Source organism: Vanellus vanellus (genome assembly GCF_965231255.1).
Source record: "Vanellus vanellus genome assembly, chromosome: 2".
NCBI classification, from domain to species: domain Eukaryota; kingdom Metazoa; phylum Chordata; class Aves; order Charadriiformes; family Charadriidae; genus Vanellus; species Vanellus vanellus.
This window is the reverse complement of record NC_138906.1, coordinates 8,523,660-8,544,632: the sequence shown is the minus strand read 5'-3', so window position 1 is coordinate 8,544,632 and position 20,973 is coordinate 8,523,660. Positions and strand designations below refer to the sequence as shown.

Genomic DNA, 20,973 nt, shown 5'->3' with positions numbered 1-20,973 from the left:
AACTTGCAGCTCAAAGAGGGATCACATCTGGTAGGAGCAGCTTGAATTTATGTCATTTGAAAGCAATCAGGCAAATGCAGCCTTAGCCTACACATTGAAGATCTTCAGTTACTCAGATTTGTTTTAGTGAAGTGATTAATTTTCACAGTTAATGTTTCGATGCAACGCTGTTCACTGCTGCACTGCGTATCAAAGATTATGGCAGCAAAAGAGGTGCCATGTTTTCATGATCTACGTAATCTGAGGAAGTATTTCAGAAAAACATATTTGCAGAGAAGGAATGTTATCATACACTTTTTTCTCCAGAGAAAATTTTCACCATTACCAAACCTCAGTTCTAACCCTTTTTCAGACTTTTCTGTAAGAATTCTCTTTTTGTAACCTATCCCTCAGCAAGTTTGTTATAAACATTCATTATCAGAAAATTCAGGCCATCACTGCTTATGTGATGCAGAGGTAATACAGTTGATGAAAAAAACTTGTGCTTTATATATATATATTTAGAATTCATTTTCTGCAGATATACTTGAATGTTCACTTTCAAATTTGCTGCTTCAGTGAACGTTCCCATCAGCAGCTTATTGTCAGAACATTTGCAGAAAATCAAGCATGAAAATAGGTATGAACACAAGCAAAGGGAATACATTTAAAAATTAGAGAAATGCTACTTATCCCAAAGTGACTTTTTGCACTAGTGTCAGGATGCACCGAATATAGGAAATCAAAATTCAGGATGATGGTCCCAAGCCACAAGAAGGCTCTTTCGTGCCACCCTGACCTAATATAACGTTAGATAGCTATTTTCTTTAACAAACAGCAGAAAGACATTTCCCATCCTAGGGGAGTTTCAAGATTTCAAAGCCGAAAGAGCAAAGTCTTGTACACCAATCCACCAGTGAGCCAACATGAACATTTCTTTGAATGTTTCATTTCAACTATGGCCCTTTTTCATTCAAATATCTTAGTATAATTAACTTCAGCATGTATCAGAAAAATTGTTTCACAGTCAGTTTTCACAATGAAATTGCTAACTAGTGATGTCTCAACAACTTCCAAAAAAACTCCCCCCGAAATTTTGAAGATGAGAAATCCATACAACCCATTTTCATTCAATCAAAAGAGAGTCCACAAGAAGTTTTTGTTTTCCACCAGTCTGTATTCTCTGATAGGAAAACTACTGATCAGTAAACTCTTGACTGACTCTATTCTATGTCACTGCTGTGACCATCTTCCATCATCATGACAGAAGTACCACGAGTATGCCAAATGAACGTGGGTGGAGCGTGCTCTCTTTGCAACACTCCACATGTGCAATTTAGTACTAGTTCCTGCAAGTTGCCTTATACAAGAGAATCCCTGAAGCTGATGTAACATACATCATGGATGATACAGCTTTCCATAGCACCAGAAGACAGAGTGACTTCTGACAAAGGCAATGCAAAGCCATATTTGATCTACACCTGTGGTCACAGATGTTCAGTTTGCACAGATGCAAGAAACTTCTAAGCAAGACAAACCTAACAGATCTAGGGAGGTCACAAGCAAACTCACTTGCTGTGTGGAAACAAAGATTACAGAATGAGAGAAGCTGGAAGAAGGTCCTGAAGGCCATTTGAACCAACCTTCCACTCAAAGCCAGGATGTCACCAACTCTAGATCAAATCAGCCATGGCTTTATCTGGCTGAGTCTTTAAAAACTCCAAGGATCGAGAGTCCACAACTCTTCCAAATAATGTATTCCAGTGCTATACTGTCATCCTACTGAAGAAATTTTGCTAATGTCCTGTTTGAATCTCCCAAGATGCAAACCATGAACCTTGCCCTCAAATTTGCCCTCAGTTTCCAGTTCTCACAGTAAATTCCGAGTCTGTATTGCTGCATGAGGTTATTCTGCTCCAGGTACCAAGCTTACTGAATGTCTTAATGTAGGATCCACAAATGTTTCAAGATCTGTCTGGACCAAAGCTCTATTGTTTGGCATGCTAATGATTTCCTCTAATTTAGCATCACACATAAGTTTTCTTAGGGTGCATTCTCGCTGATCACAATGAAAGAGCTGAACAGTATCAGCCCCTGTATCAACCCCATGGTACACAACTACTAACCAGGCACCAACTGGGCATCAGGCCTCTGATAATTCTTCTTCAAACTTCACAGTCCAGGCAGTTTTCAACTCATCTAACGGTCTATTCATCCAAGGTGTACTTCCTCAGCTTCCAGATAAGAATGCTATGGTGTCAAAAAGTGTACCTAAGACAAGATATATTACATCCATCACTCTCCTCTCATCTTCTTAGCCAGCCATTTCACCATAAAATGTTGATCAAGCATGATTTACCATTGGTAAATAAATATATCATCATTCTTCCTTGTCATTACCTTCTTGTAATTTGTGTGTTTGGAAATGGATTCCAAGGGGAGGCGCCCCAGGAAGAGCATACTTGAGCTTCAGTTACAGTGGCAAGGCCGGCATCATACAACATCTGAATTTATTCACAGATATCCAGATATTGGGGTATGACTGTTGCAAGCGCAGCAGTGTAGGTGTAGTCAGGTTAGCTCAGACCCTACTGTCTGGCCACAGCAGCACAGATTATGGCTTTACTGACCAAGCTTATGTTGGGGCTTGTAGCCATGGTGAAATAAGAGTGCCGTAGTAAATCTGTCATCAGTACCAAAGATGGCCAGTCACTGCAGTAAATATACCCCAGGTCTTTCTAAGAGATTTATTTCGCAGACCATTCAGACTAAGTTGTAGATGTCTCCAGGGTGAGCACAGTGTCAAGCCCTACTTTCAAGACAACAGTCAAAAACGAGGCATTCCATCAGCAGGGTCTGGAGTGTCATTACTGAGGTGAAAGTGTCATCTAGCTTGAACAAAAGTTTATAGCCTTCTATAAAAACATACCTTTTTCTATTACTACCGGTAGCAGATCTGACAGCTGTTATCTCGCTACTTATATTTTATGCTTCCTAATTCTAACATACGATGGCACTTCACTTCCCAATATCCAATTGACATTCTTTTGATGTATCTTTTGGGCTAGTGCCTAAGCACATTTGCAAATAGTTTAGTGCTCAATTTAAGGCTGAATATATTCCCAGAATTCCTTTGACTATCAATTATTTATTACTTACAAGTGTTAAGATCAAAAAGAAAAGAAATAGATGTATATTTCACGCTGACAGGAAGTCTATGGGGATTACAGAAAACAGCAACTTTAATGCTAAATTTGTGTAAAAAGGGTAAAATGGGGATTCCCTAGTCAGTTTAAAAGAAAAATAAAAAAAAAAAGAAAAGAAAAAAAGGAAATGGCCTGGATTATACAGTTATTCTTCTTGGGCTTTATCTCATGGCTAGAAATGCATGCTTGACCTGTACCATTAGTTCTCTGTACCGCTGGGGCAAATGCTGGTTTGCTTTCGCCAAGGAGTAGTAGTCAGCTTGGACTTGGTGCCAGCTACCTGGATGCATCTTTTATCAGCATACCCAGGGTGGCATATATAGCTAATTAATAAAAATACTGGTTCATTCCTATTGACAGCCCTAGGATTTGTGCTAATTTTTCAGCAAGGTCATAATGCCTGCATGGCTTCTTTGTCATGTTTGTAAAACCCGGGGCTCGTAAGGACATGAGCATTCAAGTAAAGGGGAACTCGCAAGAGTAGAATTTAGAAAGATCATTCATACTTCATTGAACAGCTCTGTAGAAGGCAGAGAACATTTTCACAAGCACATTCGACTGGGGCAAAATTTGCATTATTCCCATCAGCGGGGTACAAGCAGCGATGGAGGTTCACGAGGTCAAACACAAGCCCTCTCCCTCTGTGGGCTGCAGGTCGGAGCTCAAGTACTCAAAACGAAACTGCAGCTGTAGTCACCGCTGGTTATGAAGGTGTCTTCACAAATCGTGTGCTCTTCTCTGTAAACCTTTGTTTATTTATTTATTTATTTATTTATTGCTAACCTTAAACTGTGACCCCAAAACAAGTAAGAAAATAAGCCTGGCCAGGTCACCAATACAAAACCAGTCCCTCTCTCTGTGATTAACATCCGAGTAAGGAGTGTCTGGCAGCTTTGCAATGAGCCAGTGCAGAATTAGTCAGACAGGACGGAAGAAGCAACAGGAAAAGAACAACCTGGTACAAACAAACAAGGAGTAATTCCAGCTCAGGAATACAAGCTGATAAAAGGCAACCTGCAGAAATTAAAAATCTAGATATAAATACAGGTGAACGGCAACACAGAGCAAGTTTATTTCTGATGTAACTCTGCAAGCTGAAATGTAAAGTGGAATATCCAGCAACCAGCTATGAAACTCTATCACAGACAAAAGAACTTAGTAATGACCTGGGCTGTTTTTTTCACGTCTAGTAGTCCATCTACCAATGGACTAAATTCTTTTCTCTTTGTTTTGTTTTGTTTTGTTTTCCAGGTTATACAGCAAATCTATCACTTTCTCTGAGGTCAGTGAAATTAAAATACTCTTGTAATAATTTAAGTTACTTATTTCTCAAGTAAACAGATAAATTAGACTACCATAAAACAGAGATGCATCTAAAGAAAGTGGCAGCTCTCCAGGTAAAAGAATCAGCCATCTGCTCTAAAAAAATCTAATAAAACCCAGTGACAGATCACTTCACTCATTGAGAGAAACTTGGAACAGTGGGGCCGAAATCAGCTGCGTGAAACTGGAGGAGTCACACAAGAGGGAGATTGCAAATAATCCCATGGGCAGTTCATCATTTGCTTTGCCACATGCAGATTCAACATCTACATTAAGCCTTACTTTTAACTATTATTGTTGTTGTTGTTATTATTATTATTATTACTATTATTATTCCTTGCTGAAGTCTTCTTACAACTTTGAGATAATCTTTAGTTGGCAAACCTTTTGGGTTTTGAGCATCACTACACAAAGGAGAAGATAAGACAGACTGAGAAAACGAGACCTTTCTATTTTCTTTCTTGGATTCTGTTTAATGACTTTTTGGATAGCCAATTAGTCACATTTGGAGTGAAGGTATTTAAGAGTCTAGAGGTTAATTAGAAAAACTATAGCTGACTTTGCTGAAAGAGTTTAATTCAACTACATGAACAGAGACAAACTGTTTTCAACCTAGAAGATCTGTTTGGAGCTGGTTTGTGCTGGAATGTCACCCACACAAATCTTGTGAGGGAACATTAAGTGACAATATGCTCAAAATGATGAAGCTCATGTTGGAACAAAATCCCTGCGGCTGAAAAAAAAAAACACTTAAAGGAGGAAACATTTACATTCCAGTTTCTAATTTAGCTATTACTTAATTAAATATAAAAGTTTGATGTATTTTTTGCAAACATCTTCACACAGTCTAAATTTCTCATCACCACATTGGTTTTCTTCATGCTTTTTGCTTTTGCTTAAGCTCTTACCTCAGGCCTTGTTCCAGGATAGGGTGTTAATTCTTTAGACTGGCTCTGTATTGTAGACCACCTGGCAATTTAAAGTTAGGACTTTGCTTCTTAAAAAAAAATTAAATGTTTCTATAAACAGTAGACTCAGTTCTCTACAGTCCCAGGGCACCTGGGCTACTCCTTCCTTCCCCAGAACCGAGCCCAGTTTCCTTCTATTGCCTGAAATTAACAACAATGAGCATACGAATGTGCAAACAATCCTCCCAAAATAATAAAAAATAATTTTGCTGGGGGCTGCAACTCCACTTCAGATACGTTCCTCTCTAGCACTGTCATTTTGTCTCCGTGTGATGAAGGTCTTAAGTATGTGCAGTGGAAAACACAGCAGCTCGGTGCGGAAGATGCTCAAAATCAAGATTGGGAAAGAGGAATTTTCTCCACAATACACATTTCATAAAGACGGAGATGCATGCCCCTAGAGCCTGATCTTTCTGCTATTAGAAAAGTCATTGCTCTTGCTGCTGAATTGCTACATAAACAGTGCCTGTGGCTCGAGGGGCACCCTCAGGCTCCCCACATGCCAAACAAAGGAAGACTAAATTTCTGCCTGTAGAAACAGGAGTGCTGGGGCATAGAGTCCCTGGATACTATGAGCTACTTATAGCTATAGTGTGTTAAGGAGGATTCTGCATTAAGGAGGTTCCTGGTATTTAAGAAGGGAGAGTAAGGAGCGGGTAGGATCCTCTACTCCTGGATCACAGACTGTCATCACTCAGAAATGCTGCAGACAAATAGGAAAGAATGCAGACAGAATTAAAACAAAACAAAACAAAACAAAACAAAACAAAAACCACCACAAACCTAAAAAGCAGGGTAAATCCTGGCTCTGCTGAAGCCAATGGTAAAGAGTTCTCCTGCTTACCTGCGTTACTGTTTTTCTTCAAAGGAGCAAGGTAAATGCAGAGATTTACTCTGCAGATAGAAAACCTAAAAAGATGATTGGATGAGAAATGTGTTGACAGTTTTGCAAAAATACTACAATATCGAATTTGGTAAGATGCCAGCGATGCTGACTGCTGAGGTGCAGAGGGCAGCGGTTTAGATAGACAAAGATCTACATCGGGCTGGTTTGGGGTTCAAGTTTGAAGTGTGCATCGTTGCCAAAATCTAGCTTTTGATCTGCAAAGAAATGATAGTGCTGACAAATGAAAAAAGCACAATGTGAGTCCTTATTAAGGCAGAGCACTGTCAAAATAAGTATCGATTTTCTAACTCCATAATGCCAGCCACACTGTGTGAAGCAAATGAATGCAAAAGTAACATATGAGAGGTGGTTACGGCAATCTGCCTATCAAGGCGACCAATGTATTTGATTTACACATTTCTAACTGTTAAGTACTAAATATGTTAAGCAATTGAGTATCTTTTTTTTTCTACTGCTCAGGTGAATTTAATGTTTTTACCCTCTCTCTCTTCAATCTTTGTTGCTCGATCTCCATTGAACTGTGATACTTCATCTTGCATTAGATTGTAATACCAAAACAGTGTTCACCCATGCGGTAGAAGAGCTCCCATAGGACCCTACTGCAATACAGGCGGTGGTAAGTGATGAGGTTGGAGTGGGTTTCAGTCAACTGGCATTTACGTGTGCTGTGTATTGTATGTCTCTGAATTCAAGTAGTGATCGCTTTTAAAAAATTAGTGCAATGGCTTTAATTAGAGGAGAACAGCAACAAAGAGCCTATAATTAAAAAAAAAAAATCCTGTAGTTGTTGCGGTGAGTAGTGTCTTTGTCATAAGTCACAGCGAGCCCACTCTGCTCTTGGGTTAGGTTCAATCACCAGTCAGCTTCAAGGGCAATCACTTCTAATTAACAAGTCTTTTAAACTCTTCCAGGGAACGTGGTCCAGACCTCTAAGGTACTGTAACAACAGTCAGAAACGCAGCTCTTAAGGTTGCCTGTCCCTTATGGTAGCTTTTTCCAAAATGCCTTCAATAAAATTAAACTAATGGTATTGTGCTTGCATTTTTGTGCCACGTGTCCCCCCACAGCCATCCAAGTCTTTCTCGCTAGAGAGCCACCTTCCATGCTCTTGATAATTGTGCACATGTATCCACACACAGAGAAGAAGAAAAGCTACCACAGCTGTCGAAAGAGAGCATCTCCTTTCTGTGCTTTAATGAGCAGTTTTAGGATTTGACACTAAAAGTACTGGTTTGAGCTGGGTTAAGTCTGACTGACCTTGTGGGGGCAGGTGGCATCCATCTAAAACCTTGAGTTAGAGCCAGGTGGCAACAACAGGGTGTTTTGAACAGAGGGAGCACTGTATTTTGGGCTGAAAGAGGGTTGAAAGAGTAAACAGAGCCACCGCCTTGCATCTGAGGTTAGATTTTTCTGATTTGTGGTGCATTCAGGACCAAGCTAGCAGAAACTCTTTTTGTATAGACAAACATGATTTCTTTGAAGAAACAAAGAACTCCACCACCAGTTTCTCCTCCTAGCCCTAAGAACATGCAGTGTCCCCGATAACCTCGCTAAACCCAAAGGGATGATATGATTACTGCTCTTTGATACACAGCTACGGGGAGTTGCTATTATTATCCTACTGATTTTGTATTTAGCCTATGGAAAACACAAACAGGTTCTCCCTGTGCTCATCCCTCTTGCTGCCTCAGGTTGCGCAACCTCAGCAGATGAGCCGTGGTCCTCAGGAGGAGGAGCAGGTCCCACTGCCGGCCACGGGCACGCAGTTGCCCGGCCCACGGGCTCCTGCCCTGGAGCATCATGCACCACGCGAGCTCAGCTCATTCAATACACATATTTAAAATATTCCAAACCCCTTTTAATCGAACCTGTAATTGATAGCTGGCTTTTGCAAAGGGCAATTTTGCAAGGCGTCAAGAGTTTAATGGTGGCCGCGCTGATGAGCTTCCCTTGAGTCATGTCAGCCCCAGTGTCGCGGATGAGCATCCCTTGAGTCACATCAACCCAGCCACCCACCCCGACTTCATCAGGAGCAGGAAAAAACACCACAAACCTATACAAAGACAGGTCCTTTAAAAAAAAAAATAAAATAAACAAACACCCTCCTCCCTAGTGACCGGTTTTTCGGGAATCCCGAGCCGCGCAGGGCTGGCGAGCGCGACGTGAGCCCACGGCGGGACTCGAACCCGCGAACCCTCAGTCCTCGGACTCCACCCCACCCTCCCAGGGTGGGAGCGAAACACGCATGCGCAGAGCCGCCAACCGGCCGAGCGGGGGTTCGTTGGAGGGCAGGAAAGCCCGCGGGCAGCGCGCTTGCGCAGTAGTCTCTGCCGGCCATGGGTGACGCGTTGCGGAGGGCGGAGTCGGGCACTCAGGTGAGGCAATGCCCCCCCACACCCCCTCTTTCCCTCCCCCGGGTTCCCCTCACCGTGGGGCTCTGGGCACTGCCGTCGCGGAGGGTGAGGCGAGGCGGGCCGCAGCCCGGGAAAGTGCCAGGCGCTCCCCTCCGCCCGCCCGGGGGGGTTAGCTAGCGTAGCTCCGTCCCCCACCCCCTCGGGGCGGGCGGAGGGGAGCGCCCGGAGCCTCCCGATGGGGCGGTGTGTGAGGGAAGGAGGGGAGAAGCCGCGCCTTCCCGTCTCCGCCGCCCTTCCTCCTACCGCCCGCCCCCTGTGTGAGGGGAGGTGGGTGTTCAGTCGGCCCTGGAGCGCTTTGGGGGTTGCTGGAGAGGGTTTCAGGGGGTGGGTGGCCGCTGGCCGAGGCCGGGAGAAGTCCTGCCTTTGTGGGCTAGATGAGGTGACAGCGAGGTGGATTGAGAACTGGCTGTGTGACACAACTCAGAGGGTTGTGATCAGCGGCACAGAGTCTAGATGGAGGCCTGTAACCAGCGGTGTCCCCCAGGGGTCAATACTCGGTCCAATTTTGTTCAATATATTCATTAATGACCTGGATGAGAGGACAGAGTGTATCCTCAGCAAGTTTGCTGATGATACCAAACTGGGTGGGGTGGCTGACACCCCAGAGGGCCGTGCTGCCATCCAGCGTGACCTGGACAGGCTGGAGAGCTGGGCAGAGAAGAACCTAACGAGGTTCAACAAAAGCAAGTGCAAGGTCCTGCACCTGGGGAGGAAGAATGCAAAGCACCAGTATAGGTTAGGGGCGGACCTGCTGGGAAGTAGTTCTGAGGAGAAGGATTTGGGGGTCCTGGTAGATAGTAAATTATCCATGACCCAGCAATGTGCCCTTGTTGCCAAAAAGGCCAATGGAATCCTGGGCTGCATAGGGAAGAGTGTGGCCAGTAGGTCGAGGGAGGTCATTCTCCCCCTCTACTCTGCACTGGTGAGGCCACAACTGGAATACTGTGTCCAGTTTGGGGCTCCCCAGTTCAAGAGGGACAGGGAACTGCTGGAGCGAGTCCAGCGAAGGGCAACTAAGATGATTAAGGGCTTGGAGCATCTCCCTTATGAGGAAAGGCTGAGAGAGCTGGGACTCTTTAGCCTGGAGAAGAGAAGGCTGAGGGGAGACCTTATTATGGTGTACAAGTATCTAAAGGGTGGCTTGAAGGAGGATGGAGCCAGGCTCTTTTTCAATGGTTCCCAGTGACAGGATGAGGGGCAATGGGCACAAATTAGAACATAGGAAGTTCCGTTCAAATACACGGGAACACTTCTTTACGGTTTGGGTGACAGAGCACTGGCACAGGCTGCGCAGGGAGGTGGTGGAGTCCCCTTCTCTGGAGATTTTCAAGACTCACCTGGATGCAGTCATGAGTAATGTGCTCTGGGCAATCCTGCTTTGGCAGGGGAGTTGGACTAGATGATCTCTAGAGGTCCCTTCCAACTCTGAAAACTCCATGATTTGTGTCATCGGGGCGGCTGGAGGCTTGCTATGGCGCTGCCCTGCAGCGCAGGGGAGGCTGTTTCAGGTACTTCGGTAATCCCTTTATAAATGTTTTCTTGGCACTCCTCCCTCCCAAACATTGGAGTGGATGCAGTGAGGAAGAAGAGTTGGGAGGAACGTTGGATTGAAATAAACACTATGGAAGGTGGGATTGCTTTCCTGTTCTAAGGAGAAAGGGCGTTTGAGTTTGGGGGGTTTGTTGTTTGGTTTTGTTGTTTTGTGGGTTTTTTTTCTCCACCAGATGGTTTATTTGTTAGTGATTTCTACTCACAATCAGCAAGTTAATTACTCGGAGATTTGTGTGTTGCTGTATCAGAATATGCTGAGAAGTGCACATAAAAGCATAAAACCTGTGATAATAAATATTTCTTGTTAAAGCTCCACATTTTTTCAGTGGCACTTGAGTTCTTTAGCCCTTTTGACACTTAAAAAAACCCCAACCAGTAACAGCTGCCTACTATCAGGAAATATACACAAATTAAGGACGCGAGTTTTGCTTTCTGACCAAGTGGGTAAATGTATTTATGTTCATATAAGCCATCCCAGCAGGGAATGCACATGCCAGCAACTGCCCATGATGGAATGGATTACCAAACCTGAACAAGGGACAAATTGATAACCAGTGGGTTAAGAAAGGTTAATGTCACTGTCCATTAAAGTACATTGTCCAGAAGAAATGGTAAAAACCCTTGAAACAAAAAATACTTAATTTAAAACAGTACCTCTCAAATGTGTAAGATCAGATTTTAGTGAGAGCTATACTGAGACCGCACTCTTGTACTTATTATTGAATATAATTAATACAACAAATTAGAACTTCTCGCAAAACACCTTTGGTGTATTACAGTAAAATAAATGATAAATTGCTTGCATATGTCTTCGTGCCCAAAGTTTACAAAAGCTCCGTCAGAGTGGTTATAGTGGTTGAAAATTAAATTTTGTCTCATACTCGAGATAGGTTTGTATTTGTAAATAGCCTGTAGGTTAGCTCACAGCCTCTAACAGAGCTCGAGTATTTAATTTAAATTTCTTTAACATTTTAATGAAGTAATATCTCATTCCTGACAAGACCTACATGTATGCTTACATTTATGCATAGCTTCATTGAAACCAATATAGTGTAAGCATATTATTCAATAGGACTGTCCATATGCATGTTTCTTTATTAAAAAGATGAAATTGATAAATTATAAAAGACATAGCTAAAATATTCGAGTCCCATCAACCTTGTCATTAATGAAATTTAACCCAGCTGTTGCCTGACTTGCAGTATAGCTTGTTTTCTACACGTAACTGCACATGTGTGCAGTTTCTTGCTAATGTAATTACACTTTTGAAGAACACCTAAGAGTGAAGACCTACCACTAGCAGGTTGTTAAAAGATGGTATTTTGTATAAAAGAGCATTATGAAAGAAGAAACAAACATATACAGTTAAATTACAGAATCTGAAGTCTCTAACACGTGATTTGAAATTGTTTCGGTGGGTCTTTTCAAGCTCTTTCCACTCAAAGGCTCTCTTCAGTGGTCCTGTGTTCAGTACGCTGTCTGCAACAAAGCTCAGGATGCCTGACATCCACAATCCAGATCACCCTTTAATTGCCTGTAGATCCCCGCCCTCGCCACTGCCCCCCATTTTACAGAAGAAAATGTGAGCAGGCAAAATGGAAATGCCTCCCCTGGAACAGAGCCAAGGTGGCTTTTGCCGATTTGGAAAAACCCACGTTGTCCCTGTCTTTAATATCAGCAGAGGCGAGGGATGCCTGTTTAGTGTCTCCTCTCAGCTTTGCTTCCATCACTTCTGCTGTAGTGTGGACAAACCTTTCTGAGATTTGAAGGAAAATTGTTAGCTGTTTGCCAGGAACCCTGTTGCTCCCAGCGTGACACTAATGAGGCAAGTGCCTTTGGAGATTCTGCTTCAGAACTCGGAAGTAAATACAAGTTTGATAAAAACACAGGTGCACTATCATCAGCGAATTATCATAAATTACCTACATGAGCAGTACTCAGAGTAAGCACCTGTAGTTATTTAAAATGAATATATAAACTCGTCATTTAAATAACCACAGATTCACATTTAAACGATAGCAATCAATCTACTGTGTATTTCCAAAGCTCTAGCAGTAAGCATAAAGAGGTGATAGTCAAGAGATGGGGACTGATCGTTTCCAGAAGGAATAAACTGCAGAGGATGTAGTCATTAATCTAGAAATAAATTTGGGAGCAGGAGGCTGCAGAAGCGTGTTTAGCCCAGCAATAGTTGTGGCTCCCGGCCCCAGCAGTGCCACAGTGGAACCTGTGTGGTCGCCGAGTGCTAGAGCAGCACTTCCTTTGCTAAGAAATGAAGAGCATCAGAAAGCAGCAGCAGGCAGTGGTTTTCCTGTTTCTCTCAACTTCCACAGGCGGATGAGGGGGTGAGAGATTCCCGGCCCTTCTCCGCGGCGGGCGCAACCTCTCCTCGCTGGGGGCCAGGGCCAGGTGCGGGTAGCTGCTTGCATGGGAGGGCTGCACGTGGAGGGTCTGCGATGGCCCTCGTGGTTGTTGCAAGCTCCTGGTTTACGTGCCCTGAGATGCGTTCCTGTATTCTTGTGTATGTGTGTCCATCTGCTTTTTTGCTTCGTCCAGGTCACAGGACCCTACTGGTTCCCAAAATATACAAGAATTTACTACGTGAGTGTTTTCTGTGCTGCACAAATGTGTGAAACATAACGGGAGGATCTGCAGACCCAGAGCAAGGTCAACTCAAGTGTTTTTATGGCCCTTCACTGGATGTGTTGGAAAACTCTCTTGAATAGGTGTGAACAGGCAAACAAAGGCAAACACATTGACATTTTCTTAATGGAAGGGAATGTTAAAATGTCAATGAAAATGTCACACTTAGATTCCCATTGTGACCACTTGAAGTAAATTCAGGGCCATTTAATGGAGTTTTATTCTCCTATTAAAGGCAAACACACACACAACTGTTTAAACTTTTAAGACAATTCAGAGGAAATGTTGCTCATCGGTGTGGCAAAGAGGAAAGCAAGATAAGGCAGCGCAGCATATGCTTAAAGGTGTGTGCTCACTGCTCGTTTGGTGACTGGCTTTGAGAAGGACGGGATCAAACTGAATGGGATTTGTTTTGTTTAAATCTTTAAATGACAGCTGGGTGTCTTGGAGAATGAAATATTTGGCACCGGGGTACGTGCTCTGGCAATGCTCTGAGCATCCTGATAGTGTCCTTTCCCGTGTGTGTTAATAACAGCTCTAGCACTGGGTGAAATGTTAATTCTTGGTTTATGAAAGTATGCCAGAACTACAAATAACACAAGTTATGTGAATACCTGTCTACTTGCTATGCAAATACCTCTCAATTTAAGAAATTGTCCGTGAACTTTGGACTAATTTGTTTTACAATGGACTTACTTTACAAGGGGCTTGAGGAACTTGCTATACAAATTCGAGTTTGCTTTAGAGTCTTGCAGAGGTACTGGTGGCTAATTATTTTTGATCATTCTTAATCCATACTATGTTTGAACAAGTAAATATGATTGTTTGAACAAGTAAATATGATATAATAGGATTGTAGTCCAGAAGAGTCCTGTATAACTTTTCAGATGAAATGTACATGTTTTTACTCATAAATGCTGACTGACTGAGGGACTGACTCAGGAGACTAATGATGGGTAAAATGTTTCACCTCTCAGCCAGTAGTTTGTTGTGGAGGTGATGGTTATTACAAATGATCTTTCCGTTCGTTCTGTCAAATGGCAGCACTGCTGTATACCACAGGCAATCCCTCTTGCTAGTCTACCCGTGCAGCTTTTTCTTTTTCAGCTTTATTTCCCCTAATGTATATCCACTCTTTATTGCCATTGAAAGTATGTGCTAACTGTAAGTAAGGATGGAACCTTCTGTTGCTCTAGTCCAGACTATAGGTTCCATATGTATTTATGAAAACATTTTTAAAATCAAACTAATCTTTTGATAGAGCTGTCACAGAAAGCTCCTGGTTCTCAGGATCCTTTAAATTTGATTCCCAAGGTCCATTATTCTGAGTTAACAGCATGTCTCTTCTGTCTTTTCCTTAAAAGCTACTTGCTCGACTTGAGGGCAGAAGTTCTCTGAAGAATCTTGAACCTTATCTGTTTACTGAGGAAGGATCTCCTGTTCATGGTAAAAATGTATCTTTATCACATTTATGGAAAAATATTGGTGTAAAAGTATTCTCAGAGCAATATGCCAGAGATAAGCATACAAGTAGATCTTTTTGCCATGGGTTCAGAATTTTAATTGTTGATGTAGTTTTATGCAAACTAGATAAAATGAAGTAAGTTGCTATTCCGAACATTATTAAATGGACTTTAAATTATCCACTTTATGGGTATCAAAACACAGGTGTAGGTGAGTAAATACCAAGCATGCTGCTGTGCGTGCTTGTAATTTAACTTTTTTTAATCAGTGGTCTAAAAAACCACCATGAAGTCATAACTGCAGAAATTCGCAAAGAACTTGAGGTTCAATAAATGACAGAATTCAGTAATATGGAGTGGTCTGGATCAGTTAGGAAAAGGGGCATAAGCGAACAGTGTTTCTCAATAAAGTCAAGTCATCAAGCCATTCAGTCTCGGCCTGAAAAGTCCTGATCGTACTTAGATGGAACTTTAGAGGCAATTCCGTTATGAACATAGGTACTAATCAGCTGAATGAGTTCACGAATGATGTTAGGATCAAAATGACTTAGATAGCCCTTCAGTGAATAAATGAGAATTTCAAATTGGAGAAATTGCGCCGCGTCCCAGTGACACCAGTACAAGTTTAAGGTAGATTCTTCTAGCAAGAAGTTTTAAGATCAAGATTGGATTTTTTAATGAAAGAAATCACTGAGCTAAACAAAAATTAGGACACTTAATTCCTTGATTATTCAGGAGGTCAGACTGGTTTTCCAGATTGTGGAAATTCATGGATTTCACAATGGAAGAGACTACTCTGATTATACAAAGTAGAAATAGATAGCAAAAAAGGAATATGAATGGCAAACTGTAAGGATCATGCTGTGAGGTACTACAGTTGTTGAATGTATGTGTGAATGAATGGATTTTGTATGAAAAGTGTGTGGCTGCAGTGGTTATCAACATACTTGTTTGCAATTTGAATTCCCACAAATTGTAGAAGGTTCAGAAGAAATAGCAGAAAAAGCAATAAAAAGAATTGGGGTAATTGGTAGAGAGATGATGCTTAGTCTCAAATGCAGTCGCTGTGAGACTATTAGTATATTATTTTGCAGCACTTGAGTATACGTTAGGGGTTTAGCACTATATGATTTCTGCCCCTGAAAGTTTCAAATATGATATAACAAAAATAAAGGGCACAGAAATACTGGTAAGCCAGTGCAAATGGAGCAGAGAAGATTATTGAAATACTCTCAATTCTGAACTGCTTTGCTACCTACAAGAAGAATTAAGAACCAGTAGTGAAATTGGTATATACTTCACAAGGCTCTTAAATGCTTAAATATTTTTTTTAAAGATGAGAAATTTTTTGTTTTGAAAAAGTGCAGTAATAGAAAATGCTGATCTTTAAACCTGTGTTTTTTAAATGAACTTTGCACAGAATAAACAAATGTTTGAGACTAAACTGGCCATGTTCTGGTAGAACAGACTACAAGAATCCTTCTTGGGGGTCAGTAATTGCCCTTGCTGTCACAGTCCATGGCATTACATAATTCTATTCATCAAATTATCAGCTTTGATCTTAAAGCTATGTTAGGTTGTTTGTGTCTGTACAAAGACTATTCTAGAACCTTAGTTCCCAGGTGGCTGGAAACCTAAATTCGTCGCTGCTTTCTCTGTGCCAACATGGTCATTGAGCTTCTGAAGCACTTCTGTTTGTCTTCTGCTTTTAACAAATGGCATAAATTATCTGTATTGGTCATGCTTTTTGGCTGACAATAGTGAAGTCACATAACATACTAGCACAGATCTTTAGCTTTATATACATAAATGGACTTCACCTTTTATTACATTTTTGCTTTGTCTTTTCATACCACAGTATTTATGTGAGTCCATGTGTTATTTTGATGTGTGTTCTCATTATTCGGTCTTAAATCCCTGTTGAAGACCTACCTCTCCATTTGTCATGAACTTGACTTTTAGTAGGTCACTCTGGAATACTGTAACATATTGCCCATGAAGTCTGTACTGAACAGCTCTTAATCTCAAATGCTGTGATTAAAGCAATGCAAACACCTAAATTATTCTTTTTCCTGATGGTATTTGAAACAAACAAACATATATATGAAGTTCCATTAAACTATCCAAACATTGCATCATGGTTGTGTTCATAACATGTCAGAGTACTATAAAATAGGAACGGCTAATATAGGTACTATTCTAGTCACTGCTTCTAATTATGGTGGACTTGCATATTTAAGAACACATAAGCATATTAATTACATACCATTTAAGCTTTTCTGGAATGGAGCAAAAGTGACACGAGCTTTAAATAATGTTCCACTGTTGCCAGTCATACTTCTCCTATGCCACTGGTATGAAGGTGTGGGTGTCAGTATAACGCTCTGATGTTCGGCAGCAGTACGACACCCAGCATTAACTTGGAATAAATATTAGGCCTTTCTACTTCACTGATACATGGCACAAATATTAGTGACAGGTTCTGCTCAGTACTGTAAATTACTAGTCCAGTAACTTCAAGGTATCTGACGATGTGAAACCTGAAGAGCTGTTGCGGAGTGTTCTAATGGCCTGTTTGTAACTGCAGCGTCAGAAAATAGTTTAACCAACACTTGCTAGTGTAATGGTTACAGACAAAACTTAAGGCTCTTATTCAAGAGATAACACTGAACTGATGACCAGGACTGAGCACAGTGTTTCAGTTAAGAATGTATTAGTGTTACATATTTACATTTATGCAACATCATTTAGTTTCTCCTGTATGCCATTGCATGGCAGGGGCCTATTGTATTCTTTAGTCTGGCCGTTCAAGCTACTGTGAGCCAAGCGATGTCTTGGGTGACTCCTTAAAATGTACTTCTTGAATTTGTCAGTGCGGAATTTCATATGAAATCATTCTGCTTATCCATCTTGATCTGTTAAATCTTCAGTCTTAAGTCTTTATTAACCCAATTAGTTTGTCTTCTGCACATTTTGGAACACTAATCTACTGCTATTTGTAACATTGGGCAACACCAATTCTAATAGGAAAATTTCCCATTAGCTTTCTTCCATGATAAAGTGTCTGTTCCTACTCTGCCTGGCAGACTATTTCCATCCCATAACAGTATCTCTTTACTAACCCTCCTTTCAAAGTATTTTGACAGTAATGGATGATGCTAGTACTGATCACTGTTTCTTCCATGACCTGTTGTGATGGTGTCAAAGGCCTCTTGAAAACATTACTGGCCACACTTCCTCCTCTGCTGTGTCATGGTTTGTCTGCTCTGATCCAGAAGGATGAATTTCCCCTCTTATCTTACTGTAACAGCCTGGTGGCTAATTTAATGAAACTCTACATTTATAGATGTTGCTATAAATGGCCTCTGTTTTGCACCGGTTCTTCTTGTGGGCAGCCTCTTTGATAATCATGAAGGCACAGAAATCCCCAGCTGCCTTGAGGGTTTCTTACAGTCCAAGCTGTTGCTCTTTTCAGAGTAACTTAAGTGTTTTGGTCAAGCTACCACCCGGGTGTGTATCTTGTTCAGCAATATTGAATAAGCTTTGAAGAGTGCTTAGCTGTTTTGCTGTTGAAATTTATAAACCACCACCACAAAAACTCCTTTAAGAATGTGTTTGCTTTCAACTTAGAATTTTTTCTTAAATAAATTTGTTAGTTCTGCCAATAAAAGCTCATCCAAATTATTCTGTGCATTACAGCTCCCTTATGTGAAGTTTTATAGGAGGTAACACATAGATACCTTCATAAAATGTCTTTAAATGGATAAAGTCAAGCATTTATTTCAATTCTTTTGAATCATTACCAAACAGTAATTCTGATTTGGCCTCTGCTGCTTCTGAGTGGCCATACAGAGAGCCATTTTTTCTTAAACAAGTCAGATTTTGCTGAAAAGGTAGGTGAAGCAATCTATTTCATATTGGTCCAATTCAGCTATTGGTCTGGATTCAGAAATGCCAGTCAGGGTGGCAGAAGTCTTGTGCTGAAAGCTAGCGGCAAAGAGAAGATACACTTTGTTGCTTAACAAGAGATGACTTATGCAATTGTTCTAAATATATTCCAATTGACTTGAAATATGAGGGAATGACCTACCCAGCACGTTTAGGAGGAGTACTTCCAAGCCACTATCGTATCCTACCGTGGTGTGGCTATGTCACTGGCACCCTGTATGTGACAGCAGAGCAGCTGCTGGCTGCAAGTGGCACAGTTGAACATTGTGACTTCTGAACAGGAAGAGAAAATGAAGATTTATGTCATAGGAAGTGTAGTCATCTTTCATCTCAAAAGTGGGAAGAGCCATTCAGAACAGATAAGTAAGGGTTTGGGAGGCAATCAAGCTTTTTAGTAAGTTTCAAACTATGAGAAATTCAGGAAAACGTAATTGCAGTTGTGGAGCAGCAGGAATTTCATTATGGAGAGACAGGCAGTCCAAGTGTCACTGAAACGGATAGAATTGTCACATGAGGTGTAAATTGCTTTCACCGCTTGCAATGGGTGAAGTAAGAGCTTAGTTTCTTCCCTACCACCCTCTGCCCCTCATCCCAAGCTGCATCTTGACATTATACGCACTTATGAACAAGGACATCTTCTGCAAGTTGAGTAATGACTTGAAAAACCCTGTTAACTCAGGCAGGCACAAACATGTTTAAGTGAAGTTGCAATTAATTCTCTAGTCTTGCATCCCCCCCTATGAAAAGATGTTATGCCATTTGCACTTGGCAAGGCCATAGACATCTCTCACCTTCCTGCAATTACAGTTGTGTGATTTTCCTTAGTGCATGTCTTTACTCTTCTGCCTGAAATCCAAAATGTCATAAATAAATGATCCAGTTTCTGAAATTAGAAATTTATGAAGAGCAACTAATAAATTAACCTTTTTTAGAGTCTTGCTCTGATGTAAAACATAAGATGACTTTGGAACACACTTTAGAGTATCTTGCATTCACTTCCAACAAAAGGACTGATTCCCTAGAAAAGCATAATGGTTTTTTTAATTAACATTTTAAATGTATGATGTGATATGTATTTTATTGACCCACAGGGATCAGGCAGTTAGACTGAGTCCGTTTATAAGCAAAGATCCTTTGCTTTAGCCAGTAGAGTTGTTGCCTGGAGTTCAAGGCATCTCTGAGTCCCCCTCGTCAAAAGAAGCAGTTTCATATGATGATCACCACAGAAGAATGTAAGTGCTAAATAAATATACTGGTGGTATATCGTTTCTTAGCTGCTTTTGTGTAGCAGCTTCCTTTTCAGCCTTCATCTACGTGTAATGATAGATGAAATCCAGTTGCCAATCTTTGATTGGTATTGCTGTCCCAGATGCTATTGGCAGGGGTTTTTTTCAGCCTTCGTTCTCAGTTGATTTTCTTTACTTTAGATGCCTTTCTTGAAAATGGAAATTTCTCTTGGTAGGTGCTAAACCAGCTTTAAACAGTTCTATGAATATCAAACTTTTAAAAAAAATACATTTTCCTATTAGTGGAATAAGAATATTGGCTCAGTAAACACTGAAAACTGAGCTATAAATTCTCTTACCTGACGGCTTGCTGCTTTTTTTGAACAGGAGATGTGATTGAATTCCATGGCCCAGAAGGAACAGGAAAAACAGAAATGCTTTATCACATAATAGCCCGCTGCATCATTCCAAAATCAGGAGGAGGACTGGAAGTAGAAGTCATGTTCATTGATACGGACTACCATTTTGATATGCTTCGACTGGTTACCATTCTTGAGAACAGATTGGCACAAAGGACGGAAGAAATGATAAAGCAATGTCTGGGAAGGCTTTTTCTTGTGAACTGCAATAGTAGCACCCAGTTACTCCTCACTCTCTACTCTTTAGAAAACATGTTTTGCACTCACCCCTCTCTCTGCCTTTTGATTTTAGATAGCCTGTCAGCTTTTTATTGGATAGACAGAAGCAATGGAGGGGAGAGTCTTAACTCGCAGGAGATGAATCTGAAGAAATGTGCCAACTTTCTTGAAAAGCTTGTGAGGGAGCATCACTTAGTCCTCTTTGCAACAACACAGACACTCATGCAAAAATCTATAAACTCTGCAGAAAGCTTTTTTCCTTTAAAACTTCAACATGAAACTGATACAGACTATAGACCTTATCTTTGTAAATCATGGCAACAAATGGTAACCCACAGGATATTTTTCTCTAAGCAATGTAATTCTGGCAACAGCAAAAGTTTTACAGTCATTTCTTGCCACCTCAAAAGAAATCATGTAGCAAAACGTTCATTTAGTGTTGCAGAATGTGGAGTTCAGTTTTAGCTTCCCTTTGTTTTTTTTAACTTGTAGCAAATCCTGGTGCTTAAGGCTTGATTAGGTCTAAGTAGTTTTTAGTACCTTTTAAACTTTGTTGGTGGGTGATTCAGAATTTTTGTCACCGTTTTCTTAAAATTTAGTGAAAGCCAGAAAAAGGTAAAATTTTTGAATTACTATAGACGTTTAGTCTAAACTAGCGAAGAATGTTGAAATTACTTTTTTGTGCTTACGCATAAAGAGATTAAATC

General features: G+C 41.1%; 1 protein-coding gene across 1 annotated transcript; it reads left to right on the top strand.

Annotated features, from left to right (window-relative positions):
* Positions 1 to 8,719: 8,719 nt before the first annotated feature.
* XRCC2 (X-ray repair cross complementing 2) lies at positions 8,720 to 20,731 on the top strand (the record flags this gene model as incomplete). Its single annotated transcript, XM_082499619.1, has 3 exons — positions 8,720 to 8,758; positions 14,356 to 14,437; positions 20,016 to 20,731. 3 exons carry the CDS (start codon positions 8,720 to 8,722, stop codon positions 20,729 to 20,731), a joined length of 837 nt encoding a protein of 278 aa, XP_082355745.1.
* Positions 20,732 to 20,973: the final 242 nt, after the last annotated feature.